Here is a 21,696-nt window from a genome sequence, read left to right as displayed (position 1 = left end):
ACTACAGCAGCAGTTCATGTTTTTTTGAAGAGCGTAGTATAGTACTCAGAAGGATTTCAGCATGTACACACACACACACACACACAAAAGAATATCTACAGTGCCGGAGGTTTGGATGTTGTAGAAAATGGAGGGATGGATGGAAGTAGAGATGCAGCTTGTCTCTCCTCTCTAAATTGCCTGTCTTAATGAAGAAGCTATGATCAATACTGGCACTGGGAGAGAAACGCCTCTCATATGTACACTACCATTCAGAAGTTTGGGGTCACTTAGAAATGTCCTTGTTTTTGAAAGAAAAACACATTTTTTTGTCCATTAAAATAACATAAATTTGATCAGAAATACAGTGTAGACATTGTTAATGTTGTAAATGACTGTTGTAGCTGGAAAAGGCACATTTTTTATGGAATATCTACATAGGCGTACAGAGACCCATTATCAGCAACCATCACTCCTGTGTTCCAATCACTCTTGTGTTAGCTAATCCAAGTTTATCGTTTTAAAAGGCTAATTTATCATTAGAAAACCCTTTTGCAATTATGTTAGCACAGCTGAAAACTGTTGTCCTGATTAAAGAATCAATAAAACTGACCTTCTTTAAACTAGTTGAGTATCTGGAGCATCAGCATTTGTGGTTTCGATTACAGGCTAAAAATGGCCAGAAACAAAGCACTTTCTTCTGAAACTTGTTTGTCTATTCTTGATTTGAGAAATGAAGGCTATTCCATGCAATAAATTGCCAAGAAACTGAAGATCTCATACAACGCTTAAATAGTACCCGCAAAACACCAGGGCCTCCCACTCTTTCTATTCTGGTCAGAGACAGTTTTGATCAATTAGCCTTTTAAAATGATAAACTTGGATGAGCTAACACAACGTTCCATTGGAACACAGGAATGATGGTTGCTGATAATGGGTCTCTGTACGCCTATGTAGATATTCCATAACAAATCTGCCGTTTCCAGCTACAAAAGTCATTTACAACATTAACAATGTCTACACTGTTTCTGATCATTTTGATGTTATTTTAATGGACAAAAAAAGTGCTTTTCCTTCAAAAACAAGGACATTTCTATGTGACCCCAAACTTTTGAATGGTAGTGTACATATGACTTCCTTGATGCTCTCACCAGTTACCCAGAATGCCTTGTAACCGATTCTGTTGTGTGTTATTGTTTTTCCATCTTCATCATACGTGGCTGTCATCTTTCAGTACTGTTGTATCAAGGCTGGGTTCCCAATACAAATGCCACCCTATTCCCTCCCTACTGCAATACATTTGCTCAGAGCCCTTTGAGTCCTGGTCAAACGTGGTGCACTATATAAGGAATTGGGTGCAATTTGGGATGCCACCCTAGAGGTGTTATCTTACAGTACAGGGCTGAGTGAATTGTCACAATGTTTTCAAAAGTAGAGAACATGGAATAGGCCAAAAAATAAGCCTATTTATAAGACAACACTTTACAGTAAAAATATCATTTATAGTTCAAATGTGCTCCCATCCCCTTTTTCCGAAGGAGCAAACGATCAGGGAACATCATTTTTCATTACAGTCAACGTGGCTGAAAATGAACAGCAACTCCTCTACGATATATCTAATTGGCGCCCGAGAGGTCGCCAGATTATACGAGGACATTTCTTGGCACTCAATGAGCCATTTACAACAGAACAGAAACCATGCTTGAAGACAATCAACCACTCTGTCATTCTGCGGAGGAGAAACAATGAATCGATGGAGCAGGCGGAAGGAAAGACTCGTATTTGGAGTCTCCGACCAGGCTGCCGGCCACCGAGATTTAAGGGCGAGCCAATCATTTTTCTCTAAATGAAGTGTTGAGAGCAGCTTGCCAGTTTAATCCTCTATCAAGACGGTGGCCAAGAATTGTTCTGCAAAGTGAAAAAGATGACAATAAACGGAGATCAGCTATACTTTTGATGAGAGCAGGCGTTAACACACAGCTCACCTTATCGCTCACTCTCTTTCCTTCTCTCACTCTCTCTCTCTTTCTCTCTTTGTGTGTGTGTGTGTCTCTCTAGCACTTTCTCTCCCTCACCTTCTCTCTCTCTCTCTCTCTCTCTCTCTCTCTATGCTCAAAGCCTGCAGTTCTCTCTCCCTCTATGCTCAAAGCCTGCAGTTCTCTCTCTCTCTCTCTCTCTCTCTCTCTCTCTCTCTCTCTCTCTCTCTCTCTCTCTCTCTCTCTCTCTCTCTCTCTCTCTCTCTCTCTCTCTCTCTCTCTCTCTCTCTCTCTCTCTCTCTCTCTGTGTGTGTATATATATATATACACACACACACACTGGGGCAAAAAAGGATTTAGTCAGCCACCAATTGTGCAAGTTCTCCCACTTAAAAAGATGAGAGAGGCCTGTAATTTTCATCATAGGTACACTTCAATTATGACAGACAAAATAATTGATTTGCAAATTATGGTGGAAAATAAGTATTTGGTCAATAACAAATGTTTATCTCAATACTTTGTTATATACCCTTTGTTGGCAATGACAGAGGTCAAACGTTTTCGTTTAGTTTTATATATATATATACATATATATGCTCAAAGCCTGCAGTCCTCTCTCTCTCCCTCTCTCTCTCAGCCAATTCTCAAAGCCTGCTGTCCTCTCTCTCTCTCTCTCTCTCTCTCTCTCTCTCTCTCTCTCTCTCTCTCTCTCTCTCTCTCTCTCTCTCTCTCTCTCTCTCTCTCTCTCTCTCTCTCTCTCTCTCTCTCAGCCAATTCCCAAAGCCTGCTGTCCTCTCCATCCCTCCATCCTTCTCCATCCCTAGTTTACCATCTGTCTATTCGTCCTCATAGCATTCTTATCTTCCATTCAATTTGCTTTCAGTCATTCTCACCACATAGCCAACTGTAAGTTACACAAAGCCACTATAAAGAGTACTTGGAGCTTAGAAGAGAAGAGAGGAGGGGAATGATGAGCCTGTATCTCGAACAACACCATGGAACGTGAGTCACAATCAGGATGTGAGCGAGAGAGCTGCTTGCGGATCAGTAGTTATATAAATCCAATGGCAGATGGTGCCTGCAAACTGATCACGGTGCTGCAACACTTGTGTGTGTGTGTGTGTGTGTGTGTGTGTGTGTGTGTGTGTGTGTGTGTGTGTGTGTGTGTGTGTGTGTGTGTGTGTGTGTGTGTGTGTGTGTGTGTGTGTGTGTGTGTGTGTGTGTGTGTGTGTGTGTGTGTGTGTGTGTGTGTGTGTGTGTGTGTGTGTGTGTGTGTGTGTGTGTGTGTGTATTTTGTTTAATAAAAACATTTCCCAGGAATTCCTTTTCTTTATCCAGCGTAGTCGCTTAAAGACCCTGTCTAAATACTGTTTAGCTGTCTCTCCTTAGTATAGGAAAATGATGTGCTTCTATAAGGCAGTACAATAGAAACCACCAAGAAATCTGCATATCTTCCCACAAAACGCCTGACTTCATAAGTAGAATAAGCCCCCTGTATCTTCTTCATTTCCCTTTATCGATGATATAACAACGACCAATATGTTTCCATTCCTATATAATAGACCATAAAACTTCCCAAACCTGTTCTCCTCACAGAGTACTTAAGGCTGAATCATATAGATCAGAGATGGAAAGTAATGCACCTCCCGCTGGCTGCTGACGTCAGGGCCCAACCAACAACGCACTAGCCTACGTCTGCAGCTTGGAGCCAGGCTGCCTCCAGCAGCCTACAGCCCCGGCCCTGTTCCTGTCTGCTTCCCTCCACTGGGAGACAGATGAAAGTCAATGGGCCCAGAGAGGGAGATGGAGAGAGAGGCAGCTAACCTAGAACAATTTAGATCTGCAAAGGGACCAGCATAGAACATAGATGATTTATAATTACTGTATGAAACCACACGGTTTCCAGGTTGAAGTTCCCCTAGGTATAGATCTAGCTTCCCCTCCCTGACCAGCTTTCCCTCCCCTGATCCCCTGATCCTCTCCTCCAATCCTAACCTCAACCGTAAATTGCAAAACTGACCCCAGCTCAGTGTCTAGGAGCAATTTCAGCCTGCTCCATTCAATGTTTAATTTCCAGATGGCCTCAACGGTCAACATGACCGTCTCACTCTGCAATAACTCAACAGAATTCCATGTAATTGGATCATGTTCAAAGTGCACCACCGTAGTGTGTCCTAACAATTACAGCTTTTAAACGGACACTTTTTTGGACATGCATTATGGACGAGATTTGGGGAATCTGTTTTCCTGCGGTGTCGTTAATAGTTAATTCAGTCTCGACCGGTAATTAAAGAAAATGCCTCTGTCTCCAACACCAGAGAAAATAGAGCCTTGCTTGTGGCAACACTACACAGGAGACTGGATTTTCATGGACTGTGTTCCAAATGGCACCGTATTTTCCACATAGTGCACTACTTTGACCAGAGGGTCCTGCTCAAAAGTAGTGCACTATGTAGGGAATAGGGTGTTATATGGGACGTAGTCCTGGATTCTTCTCATACCGTCAAATGGGACTGAGTCTGTCACTTTAAGCGCTCCTTTTTAAAAGATGCAAACTCAGTGATTTTGCACCCCATTCACTTCTCTCTTATTCCTCCTCAATCACTTTCCATCATGTAACCTGGAGGCTCTTGAATGGGGTTTTCAGCTCAAACTGATGTGAAGTCAAGCTGTGAGGTAAGAGTGCTGGAGTGGGCCCACTGGTCCAATGCTATAATACTCCAGGGACAGAGGGACTGTCCCAAATGGCACCCTATTCCCTATAAAGTGCACTACTTAACCTATGGGGCCTGGTCAAAAGTAGTGCACTATATAGGGAAGAGGGTGCCGTTTGGGACAGGCAAATCCTGTGCACATGAGGCAGCTGTTTTAGAGAAGAGGGGGGGGGGCAGAGAGAGAGAGAGAGAGAGAGAGAGAGAGAGAGAGAGAGAGAGAGAGAGAGAGAGAGAGAGAGAGAGAGAGAGAGAGAGAGAGAGAGAGAGAGAGAGAGAGAGATAAGCATCTTTCTGAACAGAAAACTGTCAGTAGCCTGTCTTTTCTTTTCAACTTATTACAATTTTGAAACAACCACTTTTATTTCTCCAACTTTTCACCTGGTTACTGAACGTGCAAGGAAATAAAGGAAGCTGAACTGAAATCCAAGTTCCTCTGGCATATCTTTTCCCCCCAATTTCTAGTTCTGCCCTGCAGCCTTTCTTTCCAAATACTACGACCTGACAGGATCCAAAAGAATGAACTGCTGGTTGTTTACAATAACGGTCTGATGAGAAGTATCTGGGCATTCAGATAGAGTCCCTTCAGTTGTACCATCTCCTCTGCATAGCTAGAGTATGAGCTAGCCTTTCATCTATATGATCACAATTTAGTCAGCGAATGGAAATTGAGAGAAGCACAATTTCTCCTTCATAGCACAATACCAATAGCGTACCATGAGAGAGACCGTGTACGTAATGACTCAAGAGGCCAACAGTTTACGTATTACATTTACATTACATTTAAGTCATTTAGCAGACGCTCTTATCCAGAGCGACTTACAAATTGGGTATGGCATGTAATGTTGCCTCGTCTCATGCTTAGCCATTGAATTCTACTGTGCATTATAGGGGAAAAATGCACACACTAGAATGCCTTTCAAGCCAATCAGAAAGGAATATTTAACAATTCCATGGTATAAATTAAGATAAAGAGAAAAAAGGGCTTCTCTCATTTCATCTTTGGCCAGATAGACTTCAGATCATATTTTCTATGCATATCTACGTAGGTCATATGAGTCTTTCATGAAATCTAACGATACCATATATCTAAGCATGTTTCCCTCTCGTAAATCCAAATGGGATTTTCTTCAGTACAGTACATTCAATCTCTATAATATAGCCTAGTGATATTGGCAAATAAAGAGATAAAAGGCAAGCCATTGATATTAATCTCTCCGTTTAATAAAGCTGTTATAGGCCTATAATGTAGTTTGCATCCCAAATGGAACCCTATTCCCTATGTAGTGCACTAATTTTGACCTGGGCCCATAGGGTAGAGCACTATAAAGGGTATAGGGTGCCATTTGAGACTAAGCTTTAATATTTCCTCAGTTTTCCTCCCGTCCTTTGGTTTCTGAAATGGATAAGGATTCGACCGGATTAAAGCCATACCAATTAGCTATTTACTCTGGTGAGGTTAATGAAGGATTAAACCATGAGTTAGGACCTCTCAGAGACCCCCAGCCCAGGGCCCATCTACAGCACCATAAGACTATAGGCTCAGCCACTCACAAACGTACAAATTAATCCTGTCACTGGGCTTAACACCTCAAGCGCGCGCGCACACACACACACACACACACACACACACACACACACACACACACACACACACACACACACACACACACACACACACACACACACACACACACACACACACACACACACACACACACACACACACACACACACACACACACACACACACACACGTGTACATGCATACACATGTGTGCACACACACTCAAACAAACACACACACAAGCCTATCATAAAATCTCGGAACTCACATTTGTCCCATATTTGCTTCCAGAAAAGCAAAAAAGACTCAAAAAGAGATCAAATCCATCCGGAACAGACAAACCCTCCTCCTCATAATAACCAGACTGTCGTTCCTACCTGCACCAGGTTCCACCCCTCCAGTGACTCGGCAATGATGGACGTCACGGACGGACACACCCCTCCAAAGATCATCAGGTGTTTGGGTCCGTAGCATATGGCATCGAAGAAGGCCCTCAGTCCCTTGGCGTTGTCACACTGCATGGGGAGAGAGTGTAGGGAGGGAGGGAGAGAGAGAGAAAGTTAAAAAGCGCATAACATTTTTCTGGGCTATTTTGGGCTGGGATGTGGCTGGCATGCAAAAGTGAAAGCACAGATGTAATTATGCTCTGTACTGCACACCTCTTACAGTAGCACAGCAGTATGGGGGTGCCTTCCATAATGGCACCCTATCCCCTATATAGTGCCCTACTTTTGACCAGGGCTCAAAGGGGCTCTGGTCAAAAGAAGTGCACTACATAGGGAATAGGGTGCCATTTGGACCTTGGAGTTCAGGGAAAGTGTTTGTTTTATTTTATGAGGCACATGAAGCCAACAAATGAGCTACATTTACAGTGGGGCAAAAAAGTATTTAGTCAGCCACCAATTGTGCAAGTTCTCCCACTTAAAAAGATGAGAGAGGCCTGTAATTTTCATCGTAGGTACACTTCAATTATGACAGAGAAAATGAGAAAAAAAATCCAGAAAATCACACTGTAGGATTTTTAATGAATTTATTAGCATATTATGGTGGAAAATAAGTATTTGGTCAATAAAAGTTTATCTCAATACTTATATAGTTATATAGCCTTTGTTGGCAATGACAGAGGTCAAACGTTTTCTGTAAGTCTTCACAAGGTGTTCACACACTGTTGCAAGTATTTTGGCCCATTCCTCCATCCTCTAGAGCAGTGATGTTTTGGGGCTGTTGCTGGGCAACACGGACTTTCAACTCCCTCCAAAGATTTTCTATGGGGTTGAGATCTGGAGACTGGCTAGGCCGCTCCAGGACCTTGAAATGCTTCTTAAGAAGCCACTCCTTCATTGACCGGGCGGTGTGTTTGGGATCATTGTCATGCTGAAAGACCAAGCCACGTTTCATCTTCAATGCCCTTGCAGATGGAAGGAGGTTTTCACACAAAATCTCACGATACATGGCCCCATTCATTCTTTCCTTTACACGGATCAGTTACCTGGTCCCTTGCAGAAAAACAGCCCCAAAGCATGACGTTTCCACCCCCATGCTTCACAGTAGGTATGGTGTTCTTTGGATGCAACTCAGCATTCATTGTCCTCCAAACACAACGAGTTGAGTTTTTACTAAAAAGTTATATTTTGGTTTCATCTGACCATATGACATTCTCCCAATCTTCTTCTGGATCATCCAAACTTCAGACGGGCCTGGACATGTACTGGCATAAGCAAGGGGACACGTCTGGCACTGCAGGATTTGAGCCCCTGGCGGCGTAGTGTGTTACTGATGGTAGGCTTTGTTACTTTGGTCCCAGCTCTCTGCAGGTCATTCACTAGGTCCCCCCGTGTGGTTCTGGGATTTTTGCTCACCGTTCTTGTGATCATTTTGACCCCACGGGGTGAGATCTTGCGTGGAGCCCCAGATCGAGCGAGATTATCAGTGGTCTTGTATGTCTTCCATTTCCTAATAATTGCTCCCACAGTTGATTTCTTCAAACCAAGCTGCTTACCTATTGCAGATTCAGTCTTCCCAGCCTGGTGCAGGTCTACAATTTTGTTTCTGGTGTCCTTTGAAAGCTCTTTGGTCTTGGCCATAGTGGAGTTTGGAGTGTGACTGTTTGAGGTTGTGGACAGGTGTCTTTTATACTGATAACAAGTTCAAACAGGTGCCATTAATACAGGTAACGAGTGGAGGACAGAGGAGCCTCTTAAAGAAGAAGTTACAGGTCTGTGAGAGCCAGAAATCTTGCTTGTTTGTAGGTGACCAAATACTTATTTTCCACCATAATTTGCAAATAAATTCATAAAAAATCCTACAATGTGATTTTCTGGATGTTTTTTTCTCATTTTGTCTGTCATAGTTGAAGTGTACCTATGATGAAAATTACAGGCCTCTCTCGTCTTTTTAAGTGGGAGAACTTGCACAATTGGTGGCTGACTAAATACTTTTTTGCCCCACTGTATATATTCTATATCATAATGTAAGCACAGGAGGATTCTGTAATTCCATGATTTTTCTCCCTGTAAACCTATACACTGTATCTATAGTCACTTTACATACTGTACCACTTTACACATGTTTTAGTATGGATCTGCTTAGTGTTAATGGAGACAAGGTGCATGGTTTACAGTGCATTGTAATATATTGTGTGTGTGTGTGTGTGTGTGTGTGTGTGTGTGTGTGTGTGTGTGTGTGTGTGTGTGTGTGTGTGTGTGTGTGTGTGTGTGTGTGTGTGTGTGTGTGTGTGTGTGTGTGTGTGTGTGTGTGTGTGTGTGTGTGTGTGTGTGTGTGTAGTAACGTGCCTAATCTGCCAGACACTTCTGAACAGTGTGTGCACTGTGGTTGACATTTACAAGCTTCCTCCCTTTTGTTGAAAAACTTATTCTAGAGCCAAAATGGAGGTGCTCTCTCTCTCTCTCTCCTCTGTTTTTTTGCCTTGGCGAGTGGGTAAATTTACATATGTACCTTGTGTGACTTGATTTTCAAACAGCCATTATTTTCCTTTGCAGAAAGATAGGGTGCAAGACTAAATACTTTTTTGCCCCACTGTATATAAGGCTCCTACACTTATTTATTTATTTTTATTTTACCTTTATTTTACTAGGCAAGTCAGTTAAGAACAAACTCTTATTTTCAATGACGGCCTAGGAACAGTGGGTTAACTGCCTGTTCAGGGGCAGAACGACAGATTTGTACCTTGTCAGCTAGGGGATGCGAACTTGCAACCTTTCGGTTACTAGTCCAACGCTCTAACCACTAGGCTACCCTGCCGCCCCACTCATGTTATGCATACCTGTACCATTTTTACTGTAGGTGAATATGTAGCATTGCAATATTTTTTTATACAATATATGAGTACATGAGAGAGGGGAGGGGGGCATCCTGCTACAGCAGAATGCAGCCATCTCACATCACTATGGAAACGCTCTTAGCTCTGTAGAACTGCGGGAGAGAGGGAGAACAAGAGAGAGAGAGAGAGAGAGAGAGAGAACAGGGGAGAGAGCGAGAACAGGGGAGAGAGGGAGAACAGTGGTGAGAGAGAGAACAGGAGAGAGGGAGAACAGGAGAGAGGGAGAACAGGAGAGAGGGAGAACAGGAGAGAGGGAGAACAGGAGAGAACAGGAGAGAGGGAGAACAGGAGATAGGGAGAACAGGAGAGAACAGGAGAGAGGGAGAACAGGAGAGAACAGGAGAGAGGGAGAACAGGAGAGAGGGAGAACAGGAGAGAGGGAGAACAGGTGAGAGGGAGAACAGGAGAGAACAGGAGAGAACAGGAGAGAGGGAGAACAGGAGAGAACAGGAGAGAGGGAGAACAGGAGAGAGGGAGAACAGGAGAGAGGGAGAACAGGAGAGAGGGAGAACAGGTGAGATGGAGAACAGGAGAGAGGGAGAACAGGAGAGAGGGAGAACAGTGGTGAGAGACAGAACAGGAGAGAGGGAGAACAGGAGAGAGGGAGAACAGGTGAGAGGGAGAACAGGAGAGAGGGAGAACAGGAGAGAGGGAGAACAGGTAAGAACAGGAGAGAGGGAGAACAGGAGAGAGGGAGAACAGGAGAGAACAGGAGAGAACAGGAGAGAGGGAGAACAGGAGAGAACAGGAGAGAGGGAGAACAGGAGAGAACAGGAGAGAGGGAGAACAGGAGAGAACAGGAGAGAACAGGAGAGAGGGAGAACAGGAGAGAACAGGAGAAAGGGAGAACAGGAGAGAACAGGAGAGAGGGAGAACAGGAGAGAACAGGAGAGAGGGAGAACAGGAGAGAACAGGAGAGAGGGAGAACGAGACAGAACAGGAGAGAGGGAGAACGGGACAGAACAGGAGAGAGGGAGAATGGGAGAGAAGGAGAACAGGAGAGAACAGGAGAGAGGGAGAACAGGAGAGAACAGGAGAGAGGGAGAACAGGAGAGAACAGGAGAGAGGGAGAACAGGAGAGAACAGGAGAGAGGGAGAACGGGACAGAACAGGAGAGAGGGAGAACAGGAGAGAGGGAGAACAGGAGAGAGGGAGAACAGGAGAGAGGGAGAACAGGAGAGAGGGAGAACAGGAGAGAACAGGAGAGAGGGAGAACAGGAGAGAGGGAGAACAGGAGAGAACAGGAGAGAGGGAGAACAGGAGAGAACAGGAGAGAGGGAGAACAGTGGTGAGAGAGAGAACAGGAGAGAGGGAGAACAGGAGAGAGGGAGAACAGGAGAGAGGGAGAACAGGAGAGAGGGAGAACAGGAGAGAGGGAGAACAGGAGAGAGGGAGAACAGGTAAGAACAGGAGAGAGGGAGAACAGGAGAGAGGGAGAACAGGAGAGAGGGAGAACAGGAGAGAGGGAGAACAGTGGTGAGAGACAGAACAGGAGAGAGGGAGAACAGGTGAGAGGGAGAACAGGTGAGAGGGAGAACAGGAGAGAGGGAGAACAGGAGAGAGGGAGAACAGGTAAGAACAGGAGAGAGGGAGAACAGGAGAGAACAGGAGAGAACAGGAGAGAACAGGAGAGAGGGAGAACAGGAGAGAGGGAGAACAGGAGAGAACAGAAGAGAGGGAGAACAGGAGAGAACAGGAGAGAACAGGAGAGAGGGAGAACAGGAGAGAACAGGAGAGAGGGAGAACAGGAGAGAGGGAGAACGGGACAGAACAGGAGAGAGGGAGAACGGGACAGAACAGGAGAGAGGGAGAACGGGAGAGAAGGAGAACAGGAGAGAACAGGAGAGAGGGAGAACAGGAGAGAACAGGAGAGAGGGAGAACAGGAGAGAACAGGAGAGAGGGAGAACGGGACAGAACAGGAGAGAGGGAGAACAGGAGAGAACAGGAGAGAACAGGAGAGAGGGAGAACAGTGGTGAGAGAGAGAACAGGAGAGAGGGAGAACAGGAGAGAGGGAGAACAGGAGAGAGGGAGAACAGGAGAGAGGGAGAACAGGAGAGAGGGAGAACAGGAGAGAACAGGAGAGAGGGAGAACAGGAGAGAGGGAGAACAGGAGAGAACAGGAGAGAGGGAGAACAGGAGATAGGGAGAACAGGAGAGAGGGAGAACAGGAGAGAGGGAGAACAGGAGAGAGGGAGAACAGGAGAGAACAGGAGAGAGGGAGAACAGGAGAGAGGGAGAACAGGAGAGAACAGGAGAGAGGGAGAACAGGAGAGAGGGAGAACAGGTGAGAGGGAGAACAGGAGAGAACAGGAGAGAACAGGAGAGAGGGAGAACAGGAGAGAACAGGAGAGAGGGAGAACAGGAGAGAGGGAGAACAGGAGAGAGGGAGAACAGGTGAGAGGGAGAACAGGTGAGAGGGAGAACAGGAGAGAGGGAGAACAGGAGAGAGGGAGAAGAGTGGTGAGAGACAGAACAGGAGAGAGGGAGAACAGGAGAGAGGGAGAACAGGTGAGAGGGAGAACAGGTGAGAGGGAGAACAGGAGAGAGGGAGAACAGGAGAGAGGGAGAACAGGTAAGAACAGGAGAGAGGGAGAACAGGAGAGAGGGAGAACAGGAGAGAACAGGAGAGAACAGGAGAGAGGGAGAACAGGAGAGAACAGGAGAGAGGGAGAACAGGAGAGAACAGGAGAGAGGGAGAACAGGAGAGAGGGAGAACAGGAGAGAGGGAGAACAGGAGAGAACAGGAGAGAGGGAGAACAGGAGAGAACAGGAGAGAACGGGAGAGAGGGAGAACAGGAGAGAACAGGAGAAAGGGAGAACAGGACAGAACAGGAGAGAGGGAGAACAGGAGAGAGGGAGAACAGGAGAGAGGGAGAACAGGAGAGAACAGGAGAGAGGGAGAACAGGAGAGAACAGGAGAGAGGGAGAACAGGAGAGAACAGGAGAGAGGGAGAACAGGAGAGAGGGAGAACAGGAGAGAACAGGAGAGAGGGAGAACAGGAGAGAACAGGAGAGAGGGAGAACAGGAGAGAGGGAGAACAGGAGAGAACAGGAGAGAGGGAGAACAGGAGAGAACAGGAGAGAGGGAGAACAGGAGAGAGGGAGAACAGGAGAGAGGGAGAACAGGAGGAGAACAGGAGAGAGGGAGAACAGGAGAGAGGGAGAACAGGAGAGAACAGGAGAGAGGGAGAACAGGAGAGAGGGAGAACAGGAGAGAACAGGAGAGAGGGAGAACAGGAGAGAACAGGAGAGAGGGAGAACAGGAGAGAACAGGAGAGAGGGAGAACAGGAGAGAGTGAGAACAGGAGAGAACAGGAGAGAGGGAGAACAGGAGAGAACAGGAGAGAGGGAGAACAGGAGAGAACAGGAGAGAGGGAGAACAGGAGAGAGAGGGAGAACAGGAGAGAACAGGAGAGAGGGAGAACAGGAGAGAACAGGAGAGAACAGGAGAGAGGGAGAACAGGAGAGAGGGAGAACAGGAGAGAGGGAGAACAGGAGAGAGGGAGAACAGGAGAGAACAGGAGAGAGGGAGAACAGGAGAGAACAGGAGAGAGGGAGAACGGGACAGAACAGGAGAGAGGGAGAACAGGAGAGAACAGGAGAGAACAGGAGAGAGGGAGAACAGGAGAGAGGGAGAACAGTGGTGAGAGAGAGAACAGGAGAGAGGGAGAACAGGAGAGAGGGAGAACAGGAGAGAGGGAGAACAGGAGAGAGGGAGAACAGGAGAGAGGGAGAACAGGTAAGAACAGGAGAGAGGGAGAACAGGAGAGAGGGAGAACAGGAGAGAGGGAGAACAGGAGAGAGGGAGAACAGTGGTGAGAGACAGAACAGGAGAGAGGGAGAACAGGTGAGAGGGAGAACAGGTGAGAGGGAGAACAGGAGAGAGGGAGAACAGGAGAGAGGGAGAACAGGTAAGAACAGGAGAGAGGGAGAACAGGAGAGAACAGGAGAGAACAGGAGAGAACAGGAGAGAGGGAGAACAGGAGAGAGGGAGAACAGGAGAGAACAGGAGAGAGGGAGAACAGGAGAGAGGGAGAACAGGAGAGAGGGAGAACAGGAGAGAGGGAGAACAGGAGAGAACAGGAGAGAGGGAGAACAGGAGAGAGGGAGAACAGGAGAGAACAGGGGAGAGGGAGAACAGGAGAGAACAGGAGAGAGGGAGAACAGGAGAGAGGGAGAACAGGAGAGAACAGGAGAGAGGGAGAACAGGAGAGAACAGGATAGAGGGAGAACAGGAGAGAGGGAGAACAGGAGAGAACAGGAGAGAGGGAGAACAGGAGAGAGGGAGAACAGGAGAGAACAGGAGAGAGGGAGAACAGGAGAGAGGGAGAACAGGAGAGAACAGGAGAGAGGGAGAACAGGAGAGAACAGGAGAGAGGGAGAACAGGAGAGAACAGGAGAGAGGGAGAACAGGAGAGAGGGAGAACAGGAGAGAACAGGAGAGAGGGAGAACAGGAGAGAACAGGAGAGAGGGAGAACAGGAGAGAGGGAGAACAGGAGAGAGGGAGAACAGGAGAGAGGGAGAACAGGAGAGAACAGGAGAGAGGGAGAACAGGAGAGAGGGAGAACAGGAGAGAACAGGAGAGAGGGAGAACAGGAGAGAACAGGAGAGAGGGAGAACAGGAGAGAGGGAGAACGGGACAGAACAGGAGAGAGGGAGAACGGGACAGAACAGGAGAGAGGGAGAACGGGAGAGAAGGAGAACAGGAGAGAACAGGAGAGAGGGAGAACAGGAGAGAACAGGAGAGAGGGAGAACAGGAGAGAACAGGAGAGAGGGAGAACGGGACAGAACAGGAGAGAGGGAGAACAGGAGAGAACAGGAGAGAACAGGAGAGAGGGAGAACAGTGGTGAGAGAGAGAACAGGAGAGAGGGAGAACAGGAGAGAGGGAGAACAGGAGAGAGGGAGAACAGGAGAGAGGGAGAACAGGAGAGAGGGAGAACAGGAGAGAGGGAGAACAGGAGAGAACAGGAGAGAGGGAGAACAGGAGAGAGGGAGAACAGGAGAGAACAGGAGAGAGGGAGAACAGGAGATAGGGAGAACAGGAGAGAGGGAGAACAGGAGAGAGGGAGAACAGGAGAGAGGGAGAACAGGAGAGAACAGGAGAGAGGGAGAACAGGAGAGAGGGAGAACAGGAGAGAACAGGAGAGAGGGAGAACAGGAGAGAGGGAGAACAGGTGAGAGGGAGAACAGGAGAGAACAGGAGAGAACAGGAGAGAGGGAGAACAGGAGAGAACAGGAGAGAGGGAGAACAGGAGAGAGGGAGAACAGGAGAGAGGGAGAACAGGTGAGAGGGAGAACAGGTGAGAGGGAGAACAGGAGAGAGGGAGAACAGGAGAGGGGGAGAAGAGTGGTGAGAGACAGAACAGGAGAGAGGGAGAACAGGAGAGAGGGAGAACAGGTGAGAGGGAGAACAGGTGAGAGGGAGAACAGGAGAGAGGGAGAACAGGAGAGAGGGAGAACAGGTAAGAACAGGAGAGAGGGAGAACAGGAGAGAGGGAGAACAGGAGAGAACAGGAGAGAACAGGAGAGAGGGAGAACAGGAGAGAACAGGAGAGAGGGAGAACAGGAGAGAACAGGAGAGAACAGGAGAACAGGAGAGAACAGGAGAGAACAGGAGAGAGGGAGAACAGGAGAGAGGGAGAACAGGAGAGAACAGGAGAGAGGGAGAACAGGAGAGAACAGGAGAGAACGGGAGAGAGGGAGAACAGGAGAGAACAGGAGAAAGGGAGAACAGGACAGAACAGGAGAGAGGGAGAACAGGAGAGAGGGAGAACAGGAGAGAGGGAGAACAGGAGAGAACAGGAGAGAGGGAGAACAGGAGAGAACAGGAGAGAGGGAGAACAGGAGAGAACAGGAGAGAGGGAGAACAGGAGAGAGGGAGAACAGGAGAGAACAGGAGAGAGGGAGAACAGGAGAGAACAGGAGAGAGGGAGAACAGGAGAGAGGGAGAACAGGAGAGAACAGGAGAGAGGGAGAACAGGAGAGAACAGGAGAGAGGGAGAACAGGAGAGAGGGAGAACAGGAGAGAGGGAGAACAGGAGAGAACAGGAGAGAGGGAGAACAGGAGAGAACAGGAGAGAGGGAGAACAGGAGAGAACAGGAGAGAGGGAGAACAGGAGAGAGGGAGAACAGGAGAGAACAGGAGAGAGGGAGAACAGGAGAGAACAGGAGAGAGGGAGAACAGGAGAGAACAGGAGAGAGGGAGAACAGGAGAGAGTGAGAACAGGAGAGAACAGGAGAGAGGGAGAACAGGAGAGAACAGGAGAGAGGGAGAACAGGAGAGAACAGGAGAGAGGGAGAACAGGAGAGAGGGAGAACAGGAGAGAACAGGAGAGAGGGAGAACAGGAGAGAACAGGAGAGAACAGGAGAGAGGGAGAACAGGAGAGAGGGAGAACAGGAGAGAGGGAGAACAGGAGAGAGGGAGAACAGGAGAGAACAGGAGAGAGGGAGAACAGGAGAGAACAGGAGAGAGGGAGAACGGGACAGAACAGGAGAGAGGGAGAACAGGAGAGAACAGGAGAGAACAGGAGAGAGGGAGAACAGGAGAGACGGAGAACAGGAGAGAGGGAGAACAGGAGAGAGGGAGAACAGGAGAGAACAGGAGAGAGGGAGAACAGGAGAGAGGGAGAACAGGAGAGAACAGGGGAGAGGGAGAACAGGAGAGAACAGGAGAGAGGGAGAACAGGAGAGAGGGAGAACAGGAGAGAACAGGAGAGAGGGAGAACAGGAGAGAACAGGATAGAGGGAGAACAGGAGAGAGGGAGAACAGGAGAGAACAGGAGAGAGGGAGAACAGGAGAGAGGGAGAACAGGAGAGAACAGGAGAGAGGGAGAACAGGAGAGAGGGAGAACAGGAGAGAACAGGAGAGAGGGAGAACAGGAGAGAACAGGAGAGAGGGAGAACAGGAGAGAACAGGAGAGAGGGAGAACAGGAGAGAGGGAGAACAGGAGAGAACAGGAGAGAGGGAGAACAGGAGAGAACAGGAGAGAGGGAGAACAGGAGAGAGGGAGAACAGGAGAGAGGGAGAACAGGAGAGAACAGGAGAGAGGGAGAACAGGAGAGAGGGAGAACAGGAGAGAACAGGAGAGAGGGAGAACAGGAGAGAGGGAGAACAGGAGAGAACAGGAGAGAGGGAGAACAGGAGAGAACAGGAGAGAGGGAGAGAACAGGAGAGAGGGAGAACAGGAGAGAACAGGAGAGAGGGAGAACAGGAGAGAGGGAGAACATGAGAGAACAGGAGAGAGGGAGAACAGGAGAGAGGGAGAACAGGAGAGAACAGGAGCGAGGGAGAACAGGAGAGAGGGAGAACAGGAGAGAACAGGAGAGAGGGAGAAGATGAGAGAGGGAGAACAGGAGAGAGGGAGAACAGGAGAGAACAGGAGAGAGGGAGAACAGGAGAGAGGGAGAGAGGGAGAACAGGAGAGAACAGGAGAGAGGGAGAACAGGAGAGACCAGGAGAGAGGGAGAACAGGAGAGAGGGAGAACAGGAGAGAACAGGAGAGAGGGAGAACAGGAGAGAACAGGAGAGAGGGAGAACAGGAGAGAGGGAGAACAGGAGAGAAAAGGGGAGAGGGAGAACAGGAGGGAGAACAGGAGAGAATAGGAGAGAGGGAGAACAGGAGAGAGGGAGAACAGGAGAGAACAGGAGAGAGGGAGAACAGGAGAGAGGGAGAACAGGAGAGAGGGAGAACAGGAGAGACAAGGGGAGAGGGAGAACAGGAGGGAGAACAGGAGAGAATAGGAGAGAGGGAGAACAGGAGAGAGGGAGAACAGGAGAGAACAGGAGAGAGGGAGAACAGGAGAGGACAGGAGAGAGGGAGAACAGGAGAGGACAGGAGAGAGGGAGAACAGGAGAGAACAGGAGAGAGGGAGAACAGGAGAGAACAGGAGAGAGGGAGAACAGGAGAGGACAGGAGAGAGGGAGAACAGGAGAGAGGGAGAACAGGAGAGAACAGGAGAGAGGGAGAACAGGAGAGAACAGGAGAGAGGGAGAACAGGAGAGAGGGGGAACAGGAGAGAACGGGAGAGAGGGAGAACAGGAGAGAGGGAGAACAGGAGAGAACAGGAGAGAGGGAGAACAGGAGAGAGGGAGAACAGGAGAGAACAGGAGAGAGGGAGAACAGGAGAGAACAGGAGAGAGGGAGAACAGGAGAGAGGGAGAACAGGAGAGAACAGGAGAGAGGGAGAACTGGTGCGAGAGAAAGAACAGGGGGGAGAGGGAGAACAGAGTAGAGAGAGAGAGAATGGGAGAGAGAGAGATCAGGGGAGAGAGAGAGAACAGGAGAGAGGGAGAACAGGAGAGAGAGAGATGGAATAGGTCTATTGATTGCTATATGAGCTCTCTAAATGGTTTTCTGTGACTTTCTGAGTTTGCAACTATATCCTAGTCTGCGGTAAACATTTCTTGGCCATAATTATTGGCAATCAATTCAGGATGTTCTCCTGTGTTTATATAGTGTCTGAGGCGATGTCCACCTTGGCGCAGCGAAGCTCCACTTGTGAGGTGGTTTCACCTTGTTAAGATCATCTACGCTGAACTGGATTTCTTCCTAGAAGGCGTTGTGCGACTCAATGGCAGGGATGAGAAATCGAACAGAGGACCTCAATGGAAATAAACCTTCGGGCTTTATTGTGTATGATTCCCTATCATTTTGTTACGTATGTAGTGTTGTCTCTGGCTGGAGCAGCCAACTTCTTCAAATACATTCAATCAATCAATGAACAACACTGATATATAATGCCCCCTTTGTCCCTAAAGGTTTCCTCTTGCAACAGAGTTGTAGTGACTGATATCATTTTCAAATAGTTTAGTGTGTCGACATCCTCATGGTCTGTTATATCAATATTTTTTTATTTTACTTTTTATTTCAACTTTATTTAACCAGGTAGGCCAGTTGAAAACAAGTTCTCATTTACAACTGCGACCTGGCCAAGATAAAGCAAAGCAGTGCGACAAAAACAACAACAAACATACAGTCAATAATAAACAAACATACAGTCAATAATACAATAGAGAAAGTCTATATACAGTGTGTGCAAATGAGGTAGGATAAGTGGGGTGAGGCAATAAAGAGGCCATAGTGGCGAAATTATTACAGTATGATGAATTAAACACTGGGGTGATGTGCAGAAGATGAGTGTGCAAGTAGCGGTACTGGGGTGCAAAGGAGCAAAAATAAATAACAATATGGTGATGAGGAAGTTGGATGGGCTATTTATAGATTGGCTATGTCCAGGTGCATATTGATTGATTGTAGGTTAATGTATTTGTACAGTTTAAAAGAAAGCGTGTGTATCTTCCTCCTTCGCCCTCATTTTGGCTTAATAAAACATAATACTCCCCATAATCAGGAATACACAAGGTTCACACGTGTGCAAACACTGACACATCTCATGTATTCAGTTAACCGAGTCCAAAATAGCTGTGAGACTGTGGAAAGCCTAGTGTGAAATGAGAGAGTCGGTGATTATGCGCAGCGGGCATACGATATCCTGTCCACATGGTTGAATAAAACAGCAGGGCTTTTAAAAAGATATCTCATTTACATATCATCTTGCTCTCTCTCAATGTCTCCATCTCAGTGTCTCTCTTGCCCCCACCCCCAACTCTTATTTATTTCCAATTGCTCACAACCAATTACCAAACTACTGAAGGTGAGCCTTTCTGTATGTTACTATGCTGAAACACAAACCCAGTGTCTGTCAATATGTGGATTAATAGTTGCTGCTACTCGCTGTTTATTATCTATGCATAGTCACTTCACCCCTACCTACAAATGACCTCGACGGCCCTGTACCCCCGCACATTGACTCGGTACCGGTACTGAGTTGGTAGAGCATGGTGAAAAGTCTAAAAATGTATGCACTCACTAGCGTAAATTGCTTTGGTTAAGAGCGTCTGCCAAATTACTAGAGGATACATCCTCCAATTCCAGAAGGTTTGTATGTAATCATTATTTCAACATGGATGTTTGAAACCTTGCCTGATCATCAATTGATCTCCTTGTCATTAAGGAAGGCATAGCACACATTAGATTGAAAAAACAGGAGGAATCTGTATATATATACAGTATACAGTGGGGCAAAAAAAGTATTTAGTCAGCCACCAATTGTGCAAGTTCTCCTACTTAAAAAGATGGGAGAGGCCTGTAATTTTCATCATAGGTACACTTCAACTATGACAGTCAAAATGAGAGAAAAAAATCCAGAAAATCACATTGTAGGATTTTTAATGAATTGATTTGCAAATTATGGTGGAAAATAAGTATTTGGTCAATAACAAAAGTTTATCTCAAAACTATCTCAAAATGACAGAGGTCAAACGTGTAAGTCTTCACAAGGTTTTCACACACTGTTGCTGGTATTTTGGCCCATTCCTCCATGCAGATCTCCTCTAGAGCAGTGATGTTTTGGGGCTGTTGCTGGGCAACACGGACTTTCAACTCCCTCCAAAGATTTTCTATGGGGTTGAGATCTGGAGACTGGCTAGGCCACTCCAGGACCTTGAAATGCTTCTTACGAAGCCACTCCTTCGTTGCCCGGACGGTGTGTTTGGGATCATTGTCATGCTGAAAGACCCAGCCACGTTTCATCTTCAATGCCCTTGCTGATGGAAGGAGGTTTTCACTCAAAATCTCACGATACATGCCCCATTCATTCTTTCCTTTACACGGATCAGTCGTCCTGGTCCCTTTGCAGAAAAACAGCCCCAAAGCATGATGTTTCCACCCCCATGCTTCACAGTAGGTATGGTGTTCTTTGGATGCAACTCAGCATTCTTTGTCCTCCAAACACGACGAGTTGAGTTTTTACCAAAAAGTTATATTTTGGTTCCATCTGACCATATGACATTCTCCCAATCTTCTTCTGGATCATCCAAATGCTCTCTATCAAACTTCAGACGGGCCTGGACATGTACTGGCTTAAGCAGGGGGACACGTCTGGTACTGCAGGATTTGAGTACCTGGCGGTGTAGTATGTTACTGATGGTAGGCTTTGTTACTTTGGTCCCAGATCTCTGCAGGTCATTCACTAGGACCCCCGTGTGGTTCTGGGATGTTTGCTCACCATTCTTGTGTTCATTTTGACCCCACGGGGTGAGATCTTGCATGGAGCCCCAGATCGAGGGAGATTATCAGTGGTCTTGTATGTCTTCCATTTCCTATGAATTGCTCCCAGTTGATTTCTTCAAACCAAGCTGCTTACCTATTGCAGATTCAGTCTTCCCAGCCTGGTGCAGGTCTACAATTTTGTTTCTGGTGTCCTTTGACAGCTCTTTGGTCTTGGCCATAGTGGAGTTTGGAGTGTGATCGTTTGAGGTTGTGGACAGGTGTCTTTTATACTGATAACATGTTCAAACAGGTGCCATTAATACAGGTAACGAGTGGAGGTCAGAGGAGCCTATCAAAGAAGAAGTTACAGGTCTGTGAGAGCCAGAAATCTTGCTTGTTTGTAGGTGACCAAATACTTATTTTCCACCATAATTTGCAAATAAATTCATTAAAAATCCTACAATTTGATTTTCTGGATTTTCTTTCTCATTTTGTCTGTCATAGTTGAAGTGTACCTATGATGAAGATTACAGGCCTCTCTCATGTTTTTAAGTGGGAGAACTTGCACAATTGGTGGCTGACTAAATACTTTTTTGCCCCACTGTATATATATGTCACTGCTTCTGTGGTTTACACAAGCCATCAAACCGGGCTATAGCTGGCTGTTCCACTCCTTCCCTGTGAATCCTTCAAATGTAAACAGCACGCTTGTTATTGTTTATCTTCAAACGATATAGGGTTAGGAGATCAGATGAAACAGGGAAATGAGTCTTCTGCATTTATCCCAATCCCTCTGAATCAGAGAGGTGCGGAGGGATGCCTTAATCGACATCCACGTCATCAGTGCCCAGGAACAGCGGGTTAACTGTCTTGCTCAGGGGCAATACGACAGATTTTTACCTTGTCAACTTGGTTATTCGATCCAGCAATCTTTCGGTTACTGGCCCAACGCTCCGACCCGACAGGCTACCTGCCACCCCATAAACAGATATACATTCCAATGAGGTCTGTGATTAAATATGGTTTCCTGGCCCCGGGAATGAAACATGTGACCTCACTTTATGCC

General features: G+C 47.0%; 1 protein-coding gene across 1 annotated transcript in view; it reads right to left on the bottom strand.

Moving 5' to 3' along the window:
• Positions 1-21,696, bottom strand: part of gabbr2 (gamma-aminobutyric acid (GABA) B receptor, 2) — a 443,839-nt gene that overhangs the window by 313,769 nt on the left and 108,374 nt on the right. Inside the window, exon 2 of the mRNA XM_046361650.1 lies at positions 6,611-6,748. Coding sequence (XP_046217606.1) covers positions 6,611-6,748 — 138 coding nt within the window. The remainder of the gene's footprint in view (positions 1-6,610; positions 6,749-21,696) is intronic.

This window comes from Oncorhynchus gorbuscha, linkage group LG09 (assembly GCF_021184085.1).
Source record: "Oncorhynchus gorbuscha isolate QuinsamMale2020 ecotype Even-year linkage group LG09, OgorEven_v1.0, whole genome shotgun sequence".
Lineage (NCBI taxonomy): Eukaryota > Metazoa > Chordata > Actinopteri > Salmoniformes > Salmonidae > Oncorhynchus > Oncorhynchus gorbuscha.
This window is presented reverse-complemented; position numbering and strand designations above follow the sequence as displayed.